This window comes from Vigna unguiculata, chromosome 2 (genome assembly GCF_037176805.1).
Source record: "Vigna unguiculata cultivar grain cowpea cultivar isolate G323 ecotype 2 chromosome 2, ASM3717680v1, whole genome shotgun sequence".
In the NCBI taxonomy this organism is placed as follows: Eukaryota; Viridiplantae; Streptophyta; class Magnoliopsida; order Fabales; family Fabaceae; genus Vigna; species Vigna unguiculata.
Window position 1 is genome coordinate 10,336,740 of NC_140793.1, and position 23,724 is coordinate 10,360,463.

General features: G+C 37.0%; 2 protein-coding genes across 2 annotated transcripts; both read right to left on the bottom strand.

Moving 5' to 3' along the window:
- Positions 1 to 16,704: 16,704 nt before the first annotated feature.
- On the bottom strand, positions 16,705 to 17,126 carry LOC114174442 (uncharacterized). Its single transcript, XM_028059284.1, has 2 exons — positions 16,968 to 17,126; positions 16,705 to 16,869 (listed from the first exon to the last, which is right to left on the bottom strand). Exons 1-2 carry the CDS (start codon positions 17,124 to 17,126, stop codon positions 16,705 to 16,707), a joined length of 324 nt encoding a protein of 107 aa, XP_027915085.1.
- Positions 17,127 to 17,379: 253 nt separating this feature from the next.
- On the bottom strand, positions 17,380 to 19,547 carry LOC146888320 (uncharacterized). Its single transcript, XM_085670048.1, has 3 exons — positions 18,295 to 19,547; positions 17,502 to 18,219; positions 17,380 to 17,409 (listed from the first exon to the last, which is right to left on the bottom strand). Exons 1-3 carry the CDS (start codon positions 19,545 to 19,547, stop codon positions 17,380 to 17,382), a joined length of 2,001 nt encoding a protein of 666 aa, XP_085526174.1.
- Between the last annotated feature and the right edge of the window lie 4,177 nt (positions 19,548 to 23,724).

Consider the following 23,724-nt stretch of genomic DNA (forward strand, 5'->3'; position numbering starts at 1 on the left):
ACTAAATTAGTCCAAAGTTTCAAAAAGGAACTAATTCAAATTTTCACTTAAAGTTAAGGGATAAAAACGTATTTAACCCCTAAAAATATAAAGGATATGCATCTATATTAGACTCATTAAAAATATAAATTAGTGTATGAACATATTTGTCTAATGTGTACTAGTGTTAGACTCGTTTGATAAGTGCATTGACAAATTCGTCTAATATTTGTTATTAGACTCATCTAATAAGTATATGAACATACTCGTCGAATATGTATTGTTAGACTCATTTAATTAGTACATGGAAAAAGTTGTCTAATGTTTTCAAAACTCATTTAATCAAATAATGGATAGAGTTGTTTAATGAGTATTAATAGACTCATCTAATATATGTGTAAGAACACTCGTCTAATGTATATTGCTAGACTTGTATAATCATTGTATGGAAAAACTCGTCTAATGCGTGTTGCAAGACTCATCTAATCAACAGATAGACATACTCGTCTAATGTGTATTTTTAGACTTATCTAATCAATGTTTTGAATGAGTCATGTAATGGTTTTTTCTACATTAGTCTAATCAGGCATGAAGAGACTCTTCAAATGTGTATTGTTAGACTTGTATAATATTTTTCACTATACTCTTTCAATCGGTGTATGAAAAAACTCATCTATTTTGTGTGTGGAAAGACTTATCTAATGTATATTGCTAGAGTCTTCTAATCAATATAAGAATGACTCATGTAATATCTGTTATTAGATTTGTCTAATCAATATATCATCAAATTTGTGTAATGTTTTACATACTAAAAATATAAAAATAGAAATGTAACCTTTTGTTGACAATTTTTTGCAAGACAAAATCATTACATGACAATTTTTATATGACATTGTAAAAAATTTATAATATCAATAAAAATATGTTATTTTTGAAATAATATTGTTTTTAAGAAATAAAAGTAAAATATATTTTTCTAAATTTAATTTTAAGATGACCAAGTAATGAGAAATTGTAAGACCCGTGAAAATTAAATAATTAAATAATTAATTAATTAATAAATACGGGTAGGAAGAACATTTATGGTATTTAATTCTGATTTATATAATGTGGAAAAGTATTAACTCAAGTGGTTGAGAGTACTTTAATTGTGTGGGAAGACTTGAGTTCAAGTCCTATGTATGCTATTTATGTATTAATTAATTATTATTGTTTTAATAATATGTGTAATTATGTTGTGAAATAATATAATATGTGAATTATATTAGTTAGCAAGAAGCATGAATTAGCTTGATGGTTTAGCATTGATTTGGTATTGACATGGTTGTGGGTTCAAGTCTTGGAGAACCCAAATTAAACTTATTTTAGCCAAACTTAGTTTTGGATTGAATTTGAAAGGGTAGAGGAAAACCCTAGTAGCCAGAGGGTTGGAAAACTATCATAACCATTGGTGATCAAGGGAGAATTTTCAAAGTTCTAAGCAAAGGAGACCAGGTTAGGGGAGCTTTTACGCGTTAACTTTAATTTTAATTTGATTGGCATGTTAAATAGGGTAATTTCATGCGTCGATTAATTTAATTCTGATTGATATTCTGAATTTGGTAGGATTTTGTATGAATTATTGTATTCTAATTAAAGTGGTGATTTTGGAATATTTCCAGAAATTGTCTGGTCGGCAATGAACTGCCACCAGACGATTCTTTCCTCTCTTAGGCAATTTAGGGTTCCTATAGAGGAACCACCTGCTAAAAATAATCTGTTTGACCAACGATGACGAAGCCTTGCCCAGAGTTGACTGGTTGACTAGTTTGACTCTATGTCTGTCCACTAAGAAGCAGACATATGGTAGTGCATTTTCTCTTCCAAGAACTAGGGTTTCTTCCTCTTTCCTCCTTTCTCCACCGTCGTTTTTGTCGCTGGTACCTTCGTCTTCACGGTGGGCGTCAAGAATCTGGTTCGAACAGATGTGGCAGCTACAACTCCACAGACACGCGTCAATGGCGACAAGTGCATGGTAGTAATGGACTACTTGCGTGCTGCCATGGATGTGTCCTCGTGGTTACAGGTTCTACGACATCTCGCGAGAAGAAGGTTGTGTGATCAGAGCTATGATTTACAGAGGATAGAGGTGTTGCTGCGGTTACTGCAATGACAGGAGCGTGACGGTGGTGCTTCTAGTTCTCGCGACTAATGGAGGTGTAGATTCCACTGCAAATCTGTGTTGGTGAAGCTGAACGGAATAGATAGTGGTTTCCATGGTTGACGTCACGAGGAAGAGGGTGAGGCGTGAGCATAGGTGCGGGTGAGCGTTGGCGCGGGTGTTGTCGGTGGTTATGGCCGCGATTCTGGCGAGTTGCGGGCTCGACATAGGCAGGTCGTGAGCTCTGGTGGTGTTGCCATGGTGGTGGCAGTGAGATGAACGAGGAAGGAGGCGAGACAGAGGCGCGATGAAGGAGATGGTGGCTGGTTCACGGTGGCGCGGGAGTTTCAGGTTCGAGCTTGGTGCATGATGGTGGCTGCGGGATGCGCGGAGCGGAGAAGAAGAAGACGTCGCGGCCCACTGGTGCAGTAGCGGTGACGAGGTTTCCGATGAGGGCGCGATAGACGGTGGCTTTCCGTCGTGTGCAATGGTGGCCGGACGTGGTCATGGCGGCTGAGGAGTGGATTGGTGTGGAAGAGAGAGAAGAAGGAAATTAGGGTTAGGGTTTTGGTTGTGAAGGAGAGAAAGAGTGATGAGGTGGCATGTTTTGATTGGTGATTTAATTTAGTGGAGGATTGATGATGTGGCAAATTGTGAGTGGTTATTTTAGTGAGTGGGGGATTGAGGACGTGACAAGTTGTAATTGGTTAACTTAATAAGTGGAGAATTGCCACGTGCGAAATCTGGTGGATGGGAGTTTAAGTGACATTAGGGGTGCAGCTTAGTAAGAAGGAGGGGTGCAAAGTAGAAATTGAAAATTAAATTAGAGAATGGGTGTAAACCTGAAAACATGGGGTGCAGTTAGCTCCATAAATGTTTTTTTAGAAATAGATATTCCAATTAGAGAAAAGGGGGTGTAAACATGAGAATTAGGGGTACATTTAGTACTTGAACTATTTCTCTCCCAAATTCCTATTTTGGGACTTAATTTATGAATTAAAATATTCATTATTTACACTTTTAAGGACCTAAATTAAATTACAGTTGCATTATTAAGCCCAATAATATCCAATAATATAGTATGCAACTAAATACAATTTTTAAGCGCAAAAATAATATTAAATTCCCAAAATTTAAGTATTGAATGTGAGTCAAGGTTCGACTCATCATAACTTCCACGCGGTTTGGAAGTGGGCAGCGCTTGGCGGTACGTGTCCCCCGCCAGACGATTTTTTTACTGCAGCAATATTGGTGTGATTGTGTGATATATATATATAACTATGCAATATTTATATATATGTGTAATATGTTAACTCACCCTATCTATTTGTGTTTGGTGATGATCGTGTACGCGGTACAGGGAGTAGATGTTATTGCAGGTGGATCTGGTGAGGCCTAGAGACGGAGCGGGGCTAGTTTTGGGAGAAGATTTTATCAGAACTTTTATGAAGTTTTTTTTTTATGCTTTCAAATAAATTGTAATTATAAATATTCTGGACATTTGGATAATTACAATCTTATTTATACTTATGAATTTTGGTTTATTATGAAAGTAATAAAAGTTTTTTTTTTAACTTTCCCGCGTTTTGGGAATATCAGTTTTAATAAATAAAGTTTTATCATTTACTTCTTTATTTTATTATTTAAATTCGTAATATCCGGTCAAGATGTTATAGAAATCATAAAAGGATAAAAGTAAAAATAAAAAAATGCATAGAAGAAAGAATTAATACTTTAATTATAATTTTTTTTTGTCTAATGTTTTTTTATACTCGTCTGGTGTTTGTTGTTAGACCTGTCTAATTAATATATGCTAAAGATCCATTTCATGTTGAACAAATATGATATTTAAGTGATTAAACTGTTAGGAATCCAAGTGTGAGTCTAAGTCCCCCATTGACCAGAAATGAGAAAGTAGAGCACTATATAAGAATAAAGACCCATAAACCCATTGTCTTAAGGTTTTGGGTTGAGAGTGGTGTCAGTGTCTTATGTAGTTAGACTCAGATCTCACTGGTGTTGTATCTCCCCAGTGATACCCCCTCCTTTAAAAAACCTAACAAGTGGTATCAGAGCCGATGGTTAATACCGGCTCAGACGAGTGCAGTACCAGTATGGTCCTAGTATCAAAAGTCTTCCTGGCAAGGGTCCCAGGTAAGGGTTCCAGGTAAAGCGTGTTCCGTTAAGAATAACGACGGTACAAAAAAGGGTAGAAAAGGAGTACTCGTGGTTAGGAATGCTTCCGCTAGAGAGGCAGTGTACCAATGTGGTTGAAAGGACTCACCCTTGAGGGGGAGATTGTTAGGAATCCAAGTGTGAGTCTAAGTCCCACATTGACCAGAAATGAGAAAGTAGAGCATTATATAAGAATAAAGACCCATAAACCCATTGCCTTAAGGTTTTGGGTTGAGAGTGGTGTTAGTGTCTTATGTAATTAGACTCAGATCTCATTGGTGTTGTATCTCCCCAATGATACCCCCTCCTTTAAAAAACCTAACATAAACAAGCTCAAGGAAGATGCCTACTAAACATTAAGATAATCAAGGTTACCCAGATGTGAAGGTTCACTTTCAAGGCTCTAGAGAATGAGAGGAATTCAATTAATGGAAACTAAAAACAAGAACATAAAAGAAGCATAATTGCAGAATTAAAAAGAGAATAAAAGAAACCAAAAGTGAAGAAAAGATGATGTAAGAGATGGAAGACTTGAATGGGGGAGGGGATGAAGATGATGGCACGCCACTTGAGGGGGCACAAGGCTCACCAAACTCTAGGCTCAAGATAAAACAAGATAAGATGACACTATTAAGGAGAGCACTCTCACAAATGGTCAAATATAAAGTAATTTTACTCAAAATATTCAACCATTTTATAAGTCTAGAACAACTTGTTTCATAAGTGTTGGATGGGGTCTTTTCGCAAAAAAGACAAAGTTAAGGACAAGAGCACAAACACGAGATATTGTTCTAGAAGCTAGGTCAACTAAAGGAGGTGTCTTGAAAAGGAGAGTGACCTAGCTTAGTGGCTAAGTTTCTCCTAATGCTCCTATTGACCTTCTAGAAGAGAAGGTAAATTCCTATGCTATTCATGCTCATATGCGCTCCATGCTGGTTTAGCCTTAAGTTTAAGCCTCTTCTCGACTCCAAGTACAACTATTCTCCTCCAAGTTGACAATAACTTGACCTAAAAAACAAACACCCAAGGTCAAGGTCAATAAGTCAAGTCAACTCAACTTAAATCACCACAAGATAAAGTCAACATAAAGAAATGAAAAATAAAGACAAAGATAAGGGGTTAGAGGCATTCCTTCTAGTCATGCTTTTTGTGATCCTTCTAGGAAGGTCCTTTAAGCTTTCATAGTGAGTCATGGACTTATCATCCTCCCCTCCGTAGTGAGAATTCAACAAGGAATTTATAAAACCTACATCAAAAGGAGAAAGATCACCCACATTAAAAGTATGACTCATGTTATAGCTAGGGGGTAAATCTAACTCATAGGCATTTTTATTAATCCTCCTCACCATTTGGAAAGGGTCGTCCCTTATAGGATGGAGTTTGGACTTTCTTTGAGTAGGGAACCTCTCTTTCCTCAAGCGACACCATACCTAGCAAAGAAGGTGATGTATTTCCTACCTTTATTGGCAAACCTTTAGTAATGCACAACCTTCCTCTCTATGTTATCCTTAACTTGTGGATGCAAGTCTTGAATCATCTTAGCACACTCTTCTCCATATTTGCTAGTTCATGCCTTATGAGTAGGAAAAGGAAGGAGATCTAGAGGTGTTAAGGGGTTGAACTAATAAACAACCTCAAAGGGAGAATGGGAAGTAGTGGAATGCACCACCCTATTGTATGCAAACTCTATATGAGGAAGAATGTGCTTCCCGCTCCCTAAGATTTTTGGCTAGCATGCACCTTAACATTTCACCCAAAGTCCTATTTACCATCTCGGTTTGGCCATTGATTTGGGGGTGACAAGTTATACAAAAGAGAAATTTGGTTCTAAGCTTCCCTCACAAAGTCCTTTAAAAGTGGCTTAAAAACTTGTGTCCTTATCACTCACTATGGTTCTAGGTACACCATGAAGCCTGATAACGTTGTCGTTGACACGATCAAATTAATACTACTAAACTATAGCAATGTCAGTATTGCTAAGATAATAGTTAACAAAATAGAAAGGGTAAAGTAACCCAAAGTCGTCTCCCAACGAATAGGGAATTGCTTTTTAACAAATTAGTTCTTATAAAAACTATACAAAAGAGTTAGTCAAATAAAATAAAAAATATATAAGAGGATTAAGATAAACAAAGAAAGAGATAAAATTTAAAAGATAAAAAGAAATGAAAACAATAGTAAAGAAAATAGATTGATTTTATTGATTTTTTCAAAATAGATCCATAATCGGTTATCTAAAGATTATTGTTCAATTAATTATTATTGTAGATACAACCAAAGTACAGTCTCAATTAAAAGTGAGAACTTTTAGATTATCCACAGTAAATACAACCAAAGTACAGTTTCAATCAAAATTTACTATGCCTAATCATGTCTATTCTTTTATCTCCTCACCAAATAAAATGCTTAATTAATCAAAGCAAAGCCTCGATTAATTTTAGTTAGAGCAAATGATGGACGTCCTTGGAGTAAGATGAAAAACATCTTAGACACACAAAAGCACAATCCAATCGGTGAAATGGATGAAAAACAGTGAGGATTCAGGCCTTAAACATCCACACACTTCCTTGAAGGATCATAGTGTTTTGGTTGTGAGATGTGGCTCGGAAACTCAATCAAATCAGTAAGCAATGAAATTAAATGGTGGAAAAGATGAATTAAAGCACAAGCAAAGCATAGAACATGACTTAAACATAATTGAAATGATAAAATGCAAAGAAGGACTGAATTCACCGAATAAAAATGCAGAAAACTCAAGAACCAAAGAACAAGTGCTGGAAAAACGAAAATGGAACCTAAAAACAGATTTGCACCAATGAAGTAAGGAGTACTACAAGATGAATCAATGGAGATTCATGTAGCCTCAATGTCAAACGGTGGAGAACATAAAAAACATGAAAAAACAGCAGCAAAAGTGAAGAAAATAGTGGAGAAGAGAGACAAAACGGAAATTGAAAGAGGAGACAAGTATGGACCAAGAACCTTACCCAAACCAAGAGGATGGATGCACCAAAGGCTTGGATGGCTCTAGATACCAATTGATGGACGTCCTTGGAGTAGGAGAGGAAGGAAATCCATGGAGAATGATGAGGAGAAGATGAAGTGCAACGGAATTTGGAGAATTAGAGGAAAGTAGCTCTTGGAAATGGAGAATTTGGTGAAGATGAAGAGTAGAAGTGGAGCTATGGTATGGAAGGTGGTTGAGGAGATGAAGGAGAAGGTTAGCCATGTATGCTCTCAAATTAATAAAAGTGTGGAGTGATCTCAAACACTAGCATCTATTAGCAATTCAAGAGTAACCATTACAATATTTGAGTGGCTCTATTTATAGGCACATGGCCGACCAAATGAAGAGAAAATGCAACAAAGATGAAATGCAAATGTAGCTTGGAGAAGAAGCTTGATTGTAGACCATGTGATGTAGTAGATGAGTCTTGATGATGCCAAGTGGCGTATCACACTTTCCTTGCCCAAGTCACACGCACCATGCTTCCATCACATTCTCCTTGCTTAGTTCATGTTTTGCTTGCATCCAAATGGAGAGTCACTCAAGTCATTCACGACCAAAGGTAGCACATTGGGCTCGACCCAATTGATCCCAAAAAGTATTCTAGCTTTTATTGAAAGCAAAGCCTAAACAATGGCCCAATTTAAATCTAGACTACTTCTTTCATGCATAATCTCATATTTTAGAGATTTCTTTAGCCCATGTGAATAATGTAAAAAGCCCATGATTGACCTGATCATCTTGTGATAGGCCCATGTGAATCTTTCTCATCATGCTTCTAGTGATTGGGCTTTGATGTGGGCTTGGGCTTGTTGATGCATTTGAGGTTGGGCTTGTTGGGGTCACATCAGCAAATACCTTTAATCAAAGTAAAGTCTCAATTATTGGTAAAAACTAATTTAATCACATGAAAATTTCTAAAATATTTGGAAGATTTCCTTTGTCGACAATAAGATATAATCAAAGATAATTAATATAAAATATTTAATTAATTATTCATCAACTTAATTTCTGTCCAATTTCTAATTCTGCCCTTCTTGTAATCTTCTCCAATTATCTTCTAAATAATCCAATATTTTCAAGATATATTTGTTTGTTGTGGAGATCTAAAAAGATTCAAGAAGATCTTGTCATATTTAAAAAGATTTGGTAGTTATTATCTTTATATATTTTATGATATAATTAAATAAGATAATTATTTAAAAATATCAAATAAAATATCTAAAGATATATTTTCCCAAATTATCTTTTATCATAAATATTTATGAATTATCAAAGCCCCTTCTTCTGGAAAAAAGATATTGAAAACTACAAAGTCCAATTTTTGTTGCCTGTTCCCTCTTCTTGGCTTAGCCAAACTTTTTCACTTTTTCAAGTTTTTCTTGTCGTCTTCATGCAATGCTTGGTTTGGATTTTTGTGATTTTGATAATTTCTTATTCTTGGATTTATCTTTAAGGTGTCATGAAACTTTAAGCAATTTATTTCCACACCTCCATGAGCACAACTTAGTTGTAGCTACACTAACACACCTCAAAATATCCAAAAAACATTTATGCAACTAAAAAGTTATTTTTAACATCTTTTTGCATCTCATGCTCAATAAACCCTTATAAAAAATCTCAATTAAATCAATCTTTTAAGAATAAAATTCAATTAAAAATCTAGAATTAAACATTAAATGAGGGCAAAATTGCCTCACAACTTCCTTAAAGAAGAGAAATGCAATGAAGCTTGTATCATCTACCTTGTGGGATGGAATGAAATGAACCATTTTAGAAAATTTATCCATAACCACAAAGATAGAGTCCCTACCTTTCTTTGTTCTTGGGAGCCATAGTATAAAATCCATGGAAATGTTTACCTAAGGCAAAGAAGGGATGGGTAAAGAAATGTAGAGGCCATGAGGTTGAGCCTTAGACTTGGCCTTCTTGTATACTATGCAACTCTCACAATTTCTCTCCACATGCTTCCTCATGTGAGGCCAAAAAAGTTCTATTTTAAGACTTATAAAGTCTTTATGGCCCCAAAAGGCCCTATTAATCTTCCCTCACTTGCCTCTCTAACGAGTGAGGCTCTCTAGGGGCCTTTGGATATGCAAAGTCTCTTACCTTTAAACATATAGACATAGTAGATGTCAAAGTATTTGCTTGTCCCTAGGTGGTACTCACTATGAATGAAGGAGAAGTCATCATCCTTAGGATACAACTCCTTAATGTGATCAAAACTTAGAAATTTAGTTTCAAGAAGAGAAAGGAGGGAATGTCATCTAAAGAGTGTGTCGGCCATAAAGGATTCCTTTTGTAGAAGGTACTTATATACATAGGCCACCTATGTTTAGTGGTCTTAATTACCAGTTTTGGAAAATTCGAATGAAAATTTTCATTGAATCAATTATTCAAGGTATTTGGGATGCAATTGTGAATGAACCTTACACTCCTAACATGTTGATAACAAGTAGGTTGACAAGCCATGGAATCAATTGATAGAGAAGTAAATAAGGCGTGCTCAATATGATTGTACAACAAAGAACATTCTCACCTCTTCATTGAACATGGATGAGTTCTTTAGAGTCTCTTAATGCATAAGTGAAAAAGAGATGTGGGATGTGCTTGAAGTCACTCATGAGGGAACAAATGATGTGAAGAGAGCAAGGAAGCATGCCTTGATATAAAAGTAATGAGTTGTTCAATTGTTGAAGTGCAAAAAAGATTCACATATATTACCAACCATCTTATAGGCTTGGGAAAAGAGCTTGATAAAAAAGAGCTAAACATTTAAAATGCTAAAATGTCTTGATAGGAGTTGGCAACCTAAAGTCACGACCATCTCAAAATCAAGGGATCTATCCACTATGACCACAACTGCATTGTTTAGTAAGCTAAGGGAGCACGAAATTGAGAAGCAAAAGCTAAATAAGCAATAGTTAAGTGAGAAAAACATGAAGAACATAACATTGAAATCTAGCACTGAAAAGAGTGATGAACCCGAGGAGGAGGTGGCTGAATCAAGTGACAATGAGAACTTGAATCTATTGGTTAAGAGGTTTGGAAAGTATCTCAAGAGAAAAGGCAACAAAGGCAATCAAAAGGGGAACAATTATAAACAAAGTGATTCAAATAACACTCCTAATTTCTCTTGTTATAATTTTGCCAAACAAGGACATATCAAAATTGAATGTCCAAACATTAACAAAGAAAAGGAGAAAAGTCGTGACAAGAAAAAGGAGAAGAAACCCAAGGAAAGACACACCTACATTTCTTGGAAAGACAATGATAATTCAACAAGTAGCTCATCACAAGATGAAAGTGAAAAATCAAACTTGTCTCTCATGGCTAGATATGAGTCATCTTCATCAAGCCAAGTTAATTCTCTGTAATCTGTAACATCCTAGCTGAATATTACTTATAAAACAAATAATATTTAAAATAATTTGACATTTAATATTAATTCCCAAAAGCGCAGGAAATTTAAAACATTATCAAAGCGTCAACGTCTAAATCCATAATGTAAATCATTACAACTTTCGAGTTCCAAAACCAACTCCATTAAAAATTACAAAAAGTAATTAGAACAAGTTCATCAAATAAAACCCCAACTAGCCCTCACTCCGACTCTACGCATCTCCAACATCACCTGGAATTCATCTGCTCAATGTGATAAGTCACACGATCATCGCCAAACACAAACAGATAGGGTGAGCTCATAACAACTTAAACATACAAACTAATAATATAGAGATTCACCCAAACTACTTTATTCCATTTAATACTTAATCTTAAATCCTTACTACCCGAAGGTTTTTCTAATCATTATCTCATTATACAAACGAAACTACTAACTCAAGCACTCTATGCAATACTTGACCATGGACCTAGGATATATCATGCTTCCACGAACCTGCCCGGTCGTGGTCCAACCTCTACGAACCTTCTCACTCGTAGTCCAACTCTATGGACCTCCCCATCCATAGTCCAACACACGTGATCCATCCAGCTACGAACTTCCTCGCTCGTAGCAACCCTCAAGTGTGACACCGAACATATGAACCTCCATGCTCATATTAATCATGCGTTCATCACCAGTCATGAACCTACCTGCTCATGACACTGTCAAGCATATCTTAGTCCAAGTCCAACCTCTCAAACACACAAAAACGCAAGTCAAAGAGGACATTACCCTCTACGTTATCGCTTGGCACTGCCTAAGCGCTGCCAGGCAAATTCCCAACTCATATTGCTTAGTAGAAACCCCCCTACCGCCAGGTGCCAGGCAGATTCCAAACCCACTATTTTAAGGCTATCGCCTGACGGGTCACTCTACACCGCCAGGCACCATGTGCTCCAGCGACTTCCCTGGTACTCCTATTGCCTAGCGGCCTTCACTGTGTCGCCAAGTGCTATACCAATAATGTGCCAACTACTGGTTTAGCACCCCAAAATAGACTTTTCCACCTCAAATAGTTCACGTATAAGTCTAGTTTACCAATTTACATACAACTATTATGCACAACACAAGTCTACATTATCACACAAAATATACCTCAATCACAATTGGTAATATATACTACGCAAGTTGAAAACATGCCAATCCTTAATTCCAATCAAGGATAGCTCACACACATAAAACTGTAAAACATAACACCCCATAATGCAAAACTCATTCTCTTATTTTAATGCATTGTTTACCTTATACTCTAGTAACACATCCACACACACACACACACACACACACACACACACACACACACATATATATATATATATATATATATATAGGTGAACTTAACTTCATTTCTCATGCAACTAACACCTATTCTTAAAATGCATGCTCATGCTTGTGGAAGAGACACCAAAACTAATATCTAAAATTTCCATATTTCATACCAAACAACATACTCATTCCTAGACCACACAAGCACAATTCCTACATCCACCACTCCCTTTGATTCCATTTACACAACCATATCTAATGCCTTGACCCACATATTACAATTGTCCAATTTTCACTCCATTACCTCAAGTATACTTTCAGTTAATTTCATAGAAACCTCACTCGCAACCAATTCACAAAACCCCAAAACTGCATATTTTTCACTACTTGTCGCTTGGCAGCAAACAGGGTGTCGTCAAGCGGTGCATGAGTACTTGGGTAAAAACCCAAGTTTTTCTGCACCTGGAAGATACTCAATATTCCCTGGAGATCAATCCAAATACCCAAATGCACCATAATCACACCAATTCACCATTTCACATGTCTACACATCCAATCACATCATACAATTGCGGAATTATTGTAATTTAACTCTATTCATCATATTACAGATTATTCCCTAAACCCTAACATGAAACTTTCATGTTTGCACCTACAATTTAATCCTCAAAATATCACAATAAAAGCAATTATATAGCATCACACAGTCACACGTGAATAGAGACCTAACTAGAGACTCACAATATCATTAAATCCACAAAACACAGCAAAAATAGAGTTATCAACCGTGCACCGCCTAGCGGATCCTCATTGCCGCCAGGTAGTTCATAGCAGAACCCAGAAAACTAGGTCAACTAGGATGAGTCGCCTGGGGGGCCTTCATCGCCGCTAGGTGGTTTCTGGCTTCTACTGCCTAGAAACTATGAAAAACAATGTATCAAAGATGAAATTTCATGCATATTAGCCATGACATACTCGAAACACATCATTCAAATTAAATCAAGTAGGAACAACTCTTATGTGACCCCAATAAGGCTTATAGCATTGGGCCAATGCCTAGGCCCATTCCTTTTAATTCCTTATATTTTCTTTTATTTTAATTAAATAAAAATTGTTCTAATTGGATTTATTTTGATAAATGAGGACTATTTTTTCAAGCTGTCCAATCTTTAAGTATTGGCAATGGGCTGCGGCCCAATTCCAAAGGACACTTGCACGACACGATCACGCATGGAGGCTTTAATTGGGTTTCAGACTGAATCTTGGGAAGTGGCCCAATTCTTCACGTGGATACCAACCTAAGGGGGCTTCTCCCTGCACCTCCAATAATCTCTCCTATACCCCCAAAACCTACTTTATTTCCAACGTTGCCCCTGGTTAAAAAAAAAAGTTATTGTGTCTGTGTCTTTTCTCAATTTCACCGCGCACCCCAAATACCCTTGCACCCCTCACACCCCTCACCACACTGCACCCCCAAAACCCCTCCACCCGCACCCCAATAAAAAGCAGATTCCCTCTCTCTGCACGCTGCATGCACTGCACCACCCTTGGAATCTTTGACCTAGCCTCCCCACAAAGCATCCTTCTCCCCCACTGCACCCCACAAAGCATCCTTCTCCCCCACTGCACCGCACTCATTCTCCCTCTTCTCCCTCTTGTCCCTCTTCTCCCACAAACCATTCTCGCCACGCCATCCTTTTCTCCTTTTCTCCTCCACACACCATTCTTCTCCCCACCGTCGGCAACCACCTTTGATCCTTTCCCGCGGCTTCTCAATTTTTGCAGGTAAGTCATACTCATTTTTTAATATTAGACAGTGTATATTTTTATTTGAATGCATGTGTATATTTTTATTTTAATTGATTTTATATGTAGGTTTTTACATGTAGCTTTTTGTTAAACCTGGAACGGTGGGTTGTGTTGATGAGTGGTGTGCGTTTGAGAGGAAGGGTTATGGTGTTTTTATTTTTTTTAAGGAAACGGATTGTGGAATCCGTTTCCCCATTTTTCATTTTTTTTTCAAAACGGATTTTGGAATCCGTGTTTATTTTAATTTTTTTTTGGAAACGGATTGTGGAATCCGTTTCCCGTCTTATTTTTTTTTTTAGGAAACGGATTGTGGAATCCGTTTCCCTTTTTTTTTTTTTTTTTTTAGAAAACGGATTTTGGAATCTGTTTCTTTTATTTTTTTTTGAAACGGATTGTGTAATCCGTTTCACTTTTTTTTTTTAGAAAATGGATTTTGGAATCCGTTTCTTTATTCTTTTTTTGAAACGGATTGTGTAATCCGTTTCACGTTTAATTTTTTTTTTCAAAACGGAATGTGGGATCTGTTTCCCTTTTATTTATTTTTTTTTTCAAAATCCGTTTCTGTTTGCTTTTTTGGATGCGTTTAATGTTTTTTATTTAAATTCGTTTGATGAAATTGAACGTGCACTTGTGTTTGTATGAGGAAAAAAAAAAGGAAAGATAAGTGCGAGTATTTATTATTTTTTATTTATTAATTTGTATTTTATTTTATTATAGATATGGTTAGGACCCGAGGAAATATATCTAGACGTGGTTCAAATGATGCACCCGAGAGTTCCAGACAAGGTGCTGCACGAAAGAGACCGACAGCATCGGCTCGTAGAAGGGGTCAGCATGAGGCTAATGTTGTTGAGGATGACATTGTTGAGAATGAGGTTCCTAACGTTCCTCGGGAGGACGAGCAGGTCATTGATAACGATGGTGGAGGATTTCCTGGTGGGCCGTATGATACATCTTTATTGACGCAGTACCAGGATCATGTTGCACGCATGATATGGGATGGTCAGCTCAGTAAGAAGTTTTTATATAGGTTTAATTTTGTTGTTGTTAAGTATTTTTATTGTTGTTTGTTTCTTCTGGCAGGATCGAGATGTGAAAGTGGTCTCCCATATTAAAAAAGTTAAGAAATTAGGACGTCCTCACCCTGCTGTTGCACCTTTTGTGTTAGCTTCTGGATTATCGCCTTTGTGCGATATTTTATATGAATATATCGATCTTGGGTTAGTATTGGGTTTCGTGGAGAGATGGCATCCCGAGACTAATACTTTTCATTTACCCATTGGGGAGATGACCATCACTTTGGATGACGTATGGTCACTTCTCCATCTTTCCATCAGTGGAAACTTTTGCTCCACTGAAAATCTGGAATATGAAGATTCTGTTCAGATTTTGACGACACTTCTTGGTGTTGACCGGGCCATGGCATGTGTGGAGCTGAATCAAAGTCGGGGTGCACAGGTCCGACTGAGCTGGTTGAGAGACTTGTATCACAGCTGTTGTGAAAACGAGCTATGGGAGTTTGCTGCACGTGCATATCTTTTGCACCTTGTAGGGTGCACGATATTTGCTAACAAAAGCGCCACCTATGTTCGTACACATTATCTCGAGCTATTTAGAGATCTCTCCACATGTCGTACATATGGTTGGGGAGTTGCTGCTCTTGTCCACTTATATGAGCAGTTAGGAGATGCCAGCTTTGCAAATACAAAGCAATTAGCTGGATATCTACCTCTTCTGCAGGTACCCATTTATATAACATTTTATTCTTTATTTGACTTGTTTTTAGTTTGATATGACAATGGTTAAATGAAATATTATTTGATACAGGCTTGGATATACGAGCACTTCCCTACATTGGGAAGGAAGCAAGTACGGGATACATATGTGGAGAACGAACCCCGTGCTCTACGTTATGTGACTGGATGCGCCATTTTCGCTATAGCTGATGTTAGAGTCCAGTTGGATGGCTTGACATATGATGGGATGATTTGGAACCCATATGTAGCACACAGAGCTGCTCGACAACTGGTAACACATGGCATGTTTTCTGGCTTCCTGAGGGTTGGGACCGTCGTACAACGTCATTTGCCGGAGCGTGTGTTGCGACAATTTGGCTTCATCCAGCCTATTCCACGATCGCCTAGTTCGGTTCCCATGATGGACTTTGAGGCTATTGATGATCGGTGGAAAAAGCACGAGCAGTTTGTTGTACATCAAGTGGTCCAAGCACCAGCTCCTTTTTCATGTTCGGATGGATATTTGCAGTGGTTTAGGAGAGTCTCCCATCCATACATTTTACGTGGAGCTGAGGCCGACCGACCTAGCCTTGTGCTTATGCCCCGACTTCGTCGGGATTTGCCAGATGACATAACAGTTCAGAGGACGTCACCGTCATCATCTTCCAGTGGTTTATTGGTATGTAACACATTTAGTTGTTCATATTATTAGTAACTATTAATATTTGACATTAACTTGTTATTATCACAGGGTCTCGTGAAACGCATTGTAGGTGGTCTTCAGCGGATGATAGACTGTAGAGATGTTACTGAGGGCACAATTGCCTGGGATCGCACTCATGAGTTATTGCAGATGGCTCAAGATGGAGTTGAAGAGGAAGAGACTAGAGGAGGACGTAGAGTTCGAGGTCGACGACCATCTACGTCTGGATAGTCGATTTATTTGTATTTGATGTTAGAATTGACATTTGTATTGGATTTTATGTTAAGATATTTCATCTATATATGGTATTTTATATTAAGTTATTTAATGTTAGCAATGAGGCCAAAATATATCCGTCCCTTGGCCAAAGGAGTTAGAATTTTATATATTGGTAAAATAATTACAAACTACAACAGTGAAATACTTAAATACAATCAACAAATATCAGTCTTCCATGAGATCTACATAACTACGATCCACTATGTGTAAATCTAGGAATGCTTGCATCCTATCTCTATAAAATGATGCCCACCCTTTTGCCTTTGGGTAACAATTGCTAGATGATATGATATCCACTGTCGGTAATGGACAGCCTTCTTGTAGACGAACCTGTAAATACGCAATTAGTCAATAGAGAAATAAAGTTATTTATAAAAATAATATATATATATATATATATATATATATATATATATAAACATATATACCTGCACAAAATGAGAATTGTAAACATGTCCAATACAAATTAGTCGATGTTGACTTTGCGAAATAGGTGGGGATGTACGAAGTGGGAATATAGTCAAATTCTGAACTGATGACAAGCACACGAGGATTACATTATACCGATTAGCAATCGCATACCCCATGGTATAGTCATCCACTTGTCTCGATTAGCCTGTATATAATTAATTAGAATATAATAAAACAAAATCATAAAAAACTTGTAATACATAAATTTCAACACTAGTGTATAGAAGTTATACCCCTGATGGTGATTGAACTAGCAAAGACTTTCTCAGTTCTTCCAGACGATCATAGCCTCCAACTAACGTTGCATATTCATCTCGCCATTGACTAAGTTCTTTGTATAGATCATGTCTGATTAGAGGCCACGACTCCTCACCCATACCCAACAATGCAGCAATGCATCTATATCCACAATTACCGTCCGCCACAACATCGATAACATCGAGTATATAAGGATGAAAAACAAGATTGAACTGTTCTAGCATGGGTATTACTTTCTCTTCAATTACACGTTTGCTCTTGACCTTGTTTTCTGTTTTTGCAACACATGTGTCTTGTCTTGAGGACTCAATGAAGGCGTCCACATGCTCAAAATAGGAGGGATCACGTTTGGTTGACTTCTTTGATCTATGACTCTTAGCTGCACCTTTCGTCTTAACTTTACTCGGTGGTGGTAACATCGATGTCATGGAAGGGCTAACTATGTCAAGTAATTTATGTTTTATGGTCACTTTTCCTGCAATATCAACTTCTTTGAAAAGATTAAGTAGTAGATCAACCTCCCTCTGAATAGATAATTGCCCTTCAGATTGTGAAGACGAGACATTGGAGAAGCTCAACCTAGTCCACATGACATGAATTTCTTGGAGAGGAATAATCCCATGATCATATCGTGCTAATTCACACGCACATGGTAGACCATAAGTTTGTCTGAGAATGCAGCCACAACGACTACTATCGAATCCAATCTTCTTTACTCTTTCCAACTCTGGAGCAAGGAGTTCTAAGGCACATCTAGAAATATTTCCCAGTAATCTTTTATAACTCAATGCCTTGTAAGAGTCACTGATCAGATTTATACTTCTTTCAAAAGACGCTTTAATTTCGTTATGTTGCAAGATAATGACGTTGTGAATGCCATCCCAACACGAACAAAGGTCTCCCATACTACTGCCAAGAACTTTCTTCAGACTCCAGTGAGCAGACTCAACCCTAGTACAATTTATACAAGGAAATCATATAAACCATTAATAAATAAATTTAATTAAAAGCAAAATGCAAGTATACCTGTTTGATGTTGTATTCCCCAAATGCATAACTTTGTTCGTCCATGCCTTCACAAAGAATTTCTTGTAAGGAATGATCCACGAGTCGTTAACATATTCAAAGAATACAGGCCACGGCTGGCAAACAAGATCAAGACGATGAACACACTCCTTAAACTTTAATTCATCTTCACAGTCCATGACATTCTCCCAGGCTTGAAGTACAACATCCCATGCGTCAACAGAATTTACTAACATTTTGCACTTTGCCTGCACATTTTTTTGAATGTGGAAACGGCATAGAAGATGATAACACTCAGGGAACACAATGCCAACAACATTCATTAGAGGAAGATCCCTATCAGTTACAATGACTTGTGGACCACCCTCGCACGTCATAAACAGACCTCTGAGCCTTTCAAGAGCCCAAATGAAATTATTTTGCTTCTCACTAGATAAAAATACAAAAGTGGCTGAGAAAGTTAATCCTGTTGAGGTCACACCAACAATCTCAAGTAATGGCAACCGATATTTGTTGGTTTTATAGGTACTATCCATTAAGAACACAATATTGAATGAATTTAACAACTTCACAGCATCAGGATGGGTCCAGAACAAATCGCTAACCACATTAGATTCATCAAGACATCTACTAAAATGGATGTAGTGATCACGTTCCAACATCAACATTAACTGTTGTAACTCAGTTCTAGAACCTCTTATTGAACGTTTGTACCTATATCTTGCATTATACACTTGCTTCAGGGTTGTAACATTACACTCATCTTTTTCTTTCAGGGTGAGAAGTATATTTGCAGGTTTGACTTGACTTTTAGTCATATCAACAAGTAATGATTGTTCAGTAGACTTCAACCTACCAGCATAGGGGTGACCAACTAGAGTAGATGAGACATCGTGATTATGGTAACCACATTTTACGTTCAACACCCATCCCTCCCCTTGAGAGATGGGTCTCCCTCTCAATCTAAATGGACAATCACATTTTCTTGTCCCAGATAAACTCGGTTCTGCATCAGACTTGTATTTTCTATATTTTCCACCTCTTTCACAACCTAATAATACATGGGTCTTTCTTTCTGGTTGTCCATTATATTTATCTGATCTTAGAATAATGACAACAAATCCAAGATTATAAGCAACCCCTCTAACCCACTTAATCAAATCTTCACGTGTTGGGAAAATATCATCGGTTGTAAAATGAGATGTATAATCTTGTTCGCAGATATCATGAACAAAATTAGAAAAGTCCGACATGAGACTACAATTTAGTTGAGAATCCGCTTGAGAATCCAAGAAACTCAAATAACTAAATTGATGATCTTCCATAATGAACTATAATAAAAATAAAGTATTTTAATACGTAAATTACTCATTGAGGATAACCACATAATACATAAGAATATTAAAAAATAATGCAATTAAAAAAAATGCATAAAGAATGCAAGACGAATCACAGAAAAACAATGAATGCAACACTTACCAAGTATGAAACGAAATACCTATTCCGTTTCACAAACATATGAAACGGAATACCTATTCCGTTTCACAAACATATGAAACGGCTCCCCAGAACCCGTTTGACATAAAAGTACAGGCAACTTGGTGAAACGGGTTACAAATTCCGTGTCACATCTTTGAGAAACGGATTATGTAATCCGTTTGGAAAAAAAATTTGGTTTTTTGATGTTTGAGTGTTTCGTCCCGTCGCACAAAAGAACCATGCAAATATGGATTTCAACTCTATTTTTAAGACGAGGATAACACGTACATGCATGTCACCACCAATCTTATTCACGACTTCTTTTCATTAAACATTGTTGTCGGAACCGGAAATGGAATCAAGAAGAAAGAAATGGGGTGTGGGTGTAATTTTGAAGAGATTATGATGCAAAATTTATTTACAACTAAGGTTTAAAAGAATGAGGTGAGGGTGTAATTTTTTAATGAATGGGTGTAAGCAAAAAAACAAAATATATCAGAAACGGCATACTGTTTCCATTTCATAAATTTGTGAAAAGGATTCGGAAACGGCATACACTTTCCATTTCAAAAATTGTGAAAAGGATTCCTCTTCCCAGAGAAAAAGAAAATCCTTATTAAATTAACAAAGGTGACTTAGAGCATCCCAGAACCAGCTACGAACATGAGAGTAAGGTTTAAAATTAATGGGGTGGGGTGTAATTTTAGCATGGAAAAATCAAAATGCATGTGAAACGGATTACAGAATCCGTTTCACAGTATTATGAAACGGAATCTGTATTCCGTTTCCAAAAAAAATTGCAAATCTTTTTATGAAACGGATTACAGAATCCGTTTCATAATGCTGTGAAACGGATTCTGTAATCCGTTTCATAAAAAAATTTGCAATTTTTTTTGAAACGGATTACAGATTCCGTTTCATAATACTGTGAAACAGATTCTGTAATCCGTTTCATAAAAAAATTTGCAAATTTTTTTATGAAACAGAATACAGATTCCGTTTCACAGATTTATGAAACGGAATCTGTAATCCGTTTCGCATTATGATTTTTTTATGAAACGGCTTTTGTATTTCACACAAGTAAGCAAACAGAAAAAGAAAAAGTTTAACCTGGAAGGCTAACCTGATGGAAACTACCACTTAGAGAGAAAATAACGGAGTTACTTGCAACCACGTGCTTCAAAGAACGACACAACCTTCGATCACAAGATACACACAACGCAAAGTAAAGACAGTGAGTGAAGCGAGTGAGTGAGAGAATAAATAACATTCCTTAAAAAAGAATAAAGGAAAGTGATACAAACCAGGGACCACGAACCAGAGAGAATGAAGGAATGATAGAGAAATTCAAACTTTGAGGGACCACGAACACAGAGAATGAGAGAAAAATTTTAAATGAATGTTGGGGTGGAGAAGAAACGAAACGGAGCCGAAGAAATAACGTTTGGGGGTGCAGGAGTTGGTGACGCAGTAAATGAAATTTACTGCGTCCAACACACTTTCACCCACTCTCTCACTGGTAATCAATAAGGGTATGTGAGTCATTTTGGGGGGTACAAAAGAATCTTTTGGGGTGCAGGGAGAAGGCCCCCCAACCTAATGTGTTGCAACCCAATATTATTCTCGCGTAGGAAGCACAAGCTTTCAACCTTCACGCGTCTAACACTCCATTTCTGCTGCAACCAATCTCAAGTCTTTAATTGGGTCGAGACTCATCATCCAACAGCCAAGTTGAAGACCGCTCCAATATCTTTTCCCACACCTCCATGCGTTTCCAAGGTTATTCAATGTCATTGGGCTTAAGCCCAATCTGCAGCAACATTCACGCTCTCTTGCACTTACGAGGCAGCGGACCACACACAACGCTTATTTCCGCCTCAAACCCTTAGTTGTTAGGGTTCTTCTCATACTTCGCACCTTCACACCAGCCAATTTGCATTTGCACGGGTTTGACACCTTAGAGTTAGGGTTTATCTCTATTAAAGCTTCTGTTAAGATTTCAAACCCTAGCCTCTAGAGATCATATCACCGTTAGGATCCTGTTAGACGGTGTTTTCATTTCTTCTCTTCTGTTTTCTTTTTGGTTGCCTTCATCTATAAAAGGCAAGCTAAATGCTTTGTAATATTAGCTTTGATGAATGATAAATTCGGTTGAGATCACTCCCCTATTCATCAACTCACCCTAAACCCTAGATTAGGTTCTTACCTCTTCGGGTTGCCCGAAACCAGTGAGAAACCAAAGATATCTATGCGTAATCTTCAATTACTAAGTCTTCCGCTACGACCGATTGGAGAGGCTTTCTGGTGAGTACCGCGACGGAGGAGCCTTATCAAGTGGTATTCAAAGCCACTCATTCTTGGACCGTGCTGAGATAAGTGTTCTTCATCTAATCTCAGTCCTTTTTTAATTTTTGTTTTGATTTCATCTTGTTCATTATTGCTTGTGTTTGAGTTAACTTTCTTCAATTGAATCTGTGCTGAATTTTTCTCGCTGATATTGATTCAAATTCCTTGTTCTGATTGCCTTGGATCAATACTGATTATATCATGTCATAGCTCTCTGCTCATGCGCTACAATGCATGTCCGTAGGTTTATTTCAATTTTGTTTTACCTAGCTTTAAATTTTTCCGATCTATGTTTTGTCTTAGGAATTGTTTAGTTACTTTATATGTCACTGATTCCATAGAAGTTGTTCCTAAGATGTGTTTTGTTCATTGTTTTGTATTTGTTTTAGTCTCTATTCTGCTTTGAATGATTAGTTTCTATGTTTTGTGGAGTTCTTTAATTGCTATTAGATCACTAGCAATTTTCTGCAGTTCATGATTCTAGCTGTTTCATTTTAATTCGTGCTTGTTGTTCCATTCGCTGTTTCGCTTCCAAAATTGATCTATGTGCTTTTGAGTTTCTATGGCTGTTCTGCACTTTGAATTTGGTGGCCAATGATTGTTTCAGACCGAAGCACTTACTGCACATTCCATTACAACATATTCTGATTCATATAAGCATTTACATATGGAAATGCAAGTGTTATCATATGAATGCATAGGCTGTGTTTGCTATGTCTTGTGCAATTTTGTATTCTTTGATTGAGTCCATGTTCATACTTGATAAATGCTTTTTGGTGCTCTTACTGGCCTACTCTATTTGTTGAGTTTGCGCGTTGCATCAGTCTGTTTGAGCATTCACGGGTTTCATATTTTTTTTCTCTGCCATTCAGATTTGCTTTGATAAACTCATATTTAGATTTTGAAAATATTGCTTGGTTATTGGAGTTGTTTGAATCTGATTCCCAAACTGCATTTGTGTCTATTTGTTTTGAATACCAGTACTTCTATGTTTCTTCCTTTCCAGTACTGGTTTAGTATCTATTGCTTTGGTCATGGTGGAGTGAACATTGGATTCACTGTGAAACATTGGATTTGACTATATTAGTTTCAGTGCACCACATCTTTTCGTTGATTTTTGTTGCATTAATCTCCTCATGTCTTAGATTCAGTTCTACCATATCAATTTTGTATTACAGTTTCTGTTTTGGCAAGCTTCTGTTATCAGATTTTAACTGCCCTATTGCGCTTTGTTTCATTTTTGTGAAACTGTTTTGTTGAGTCTTATTGCACTACCAAAACCAGTTTCTTTGTTTGCCTTTTGCATTGTTTTTGAGTTGAATTAATTACTTATACTCTATCATATGCACTTGCTAGTTGAATTGGAATGGGAAAACTGAACTTGCTGTGACCTATGGCTTCAAATGCTAATAAGTCAAAACCACTTTGAGAGTTGAAAGAAAAGAAAAGAATCCCTGGAAAAAAGCAAATCTGCTTAGAAAAATCTGCCACAGAAAGTTATGGAATGAACTGAGTGTTTGTGTAAAAGTGGCCTAGTCACCATAACATATTTGTACTGTCCATTTCAACTCTGTTTGCATATGTTTCCATTCTTGATTCAACTTA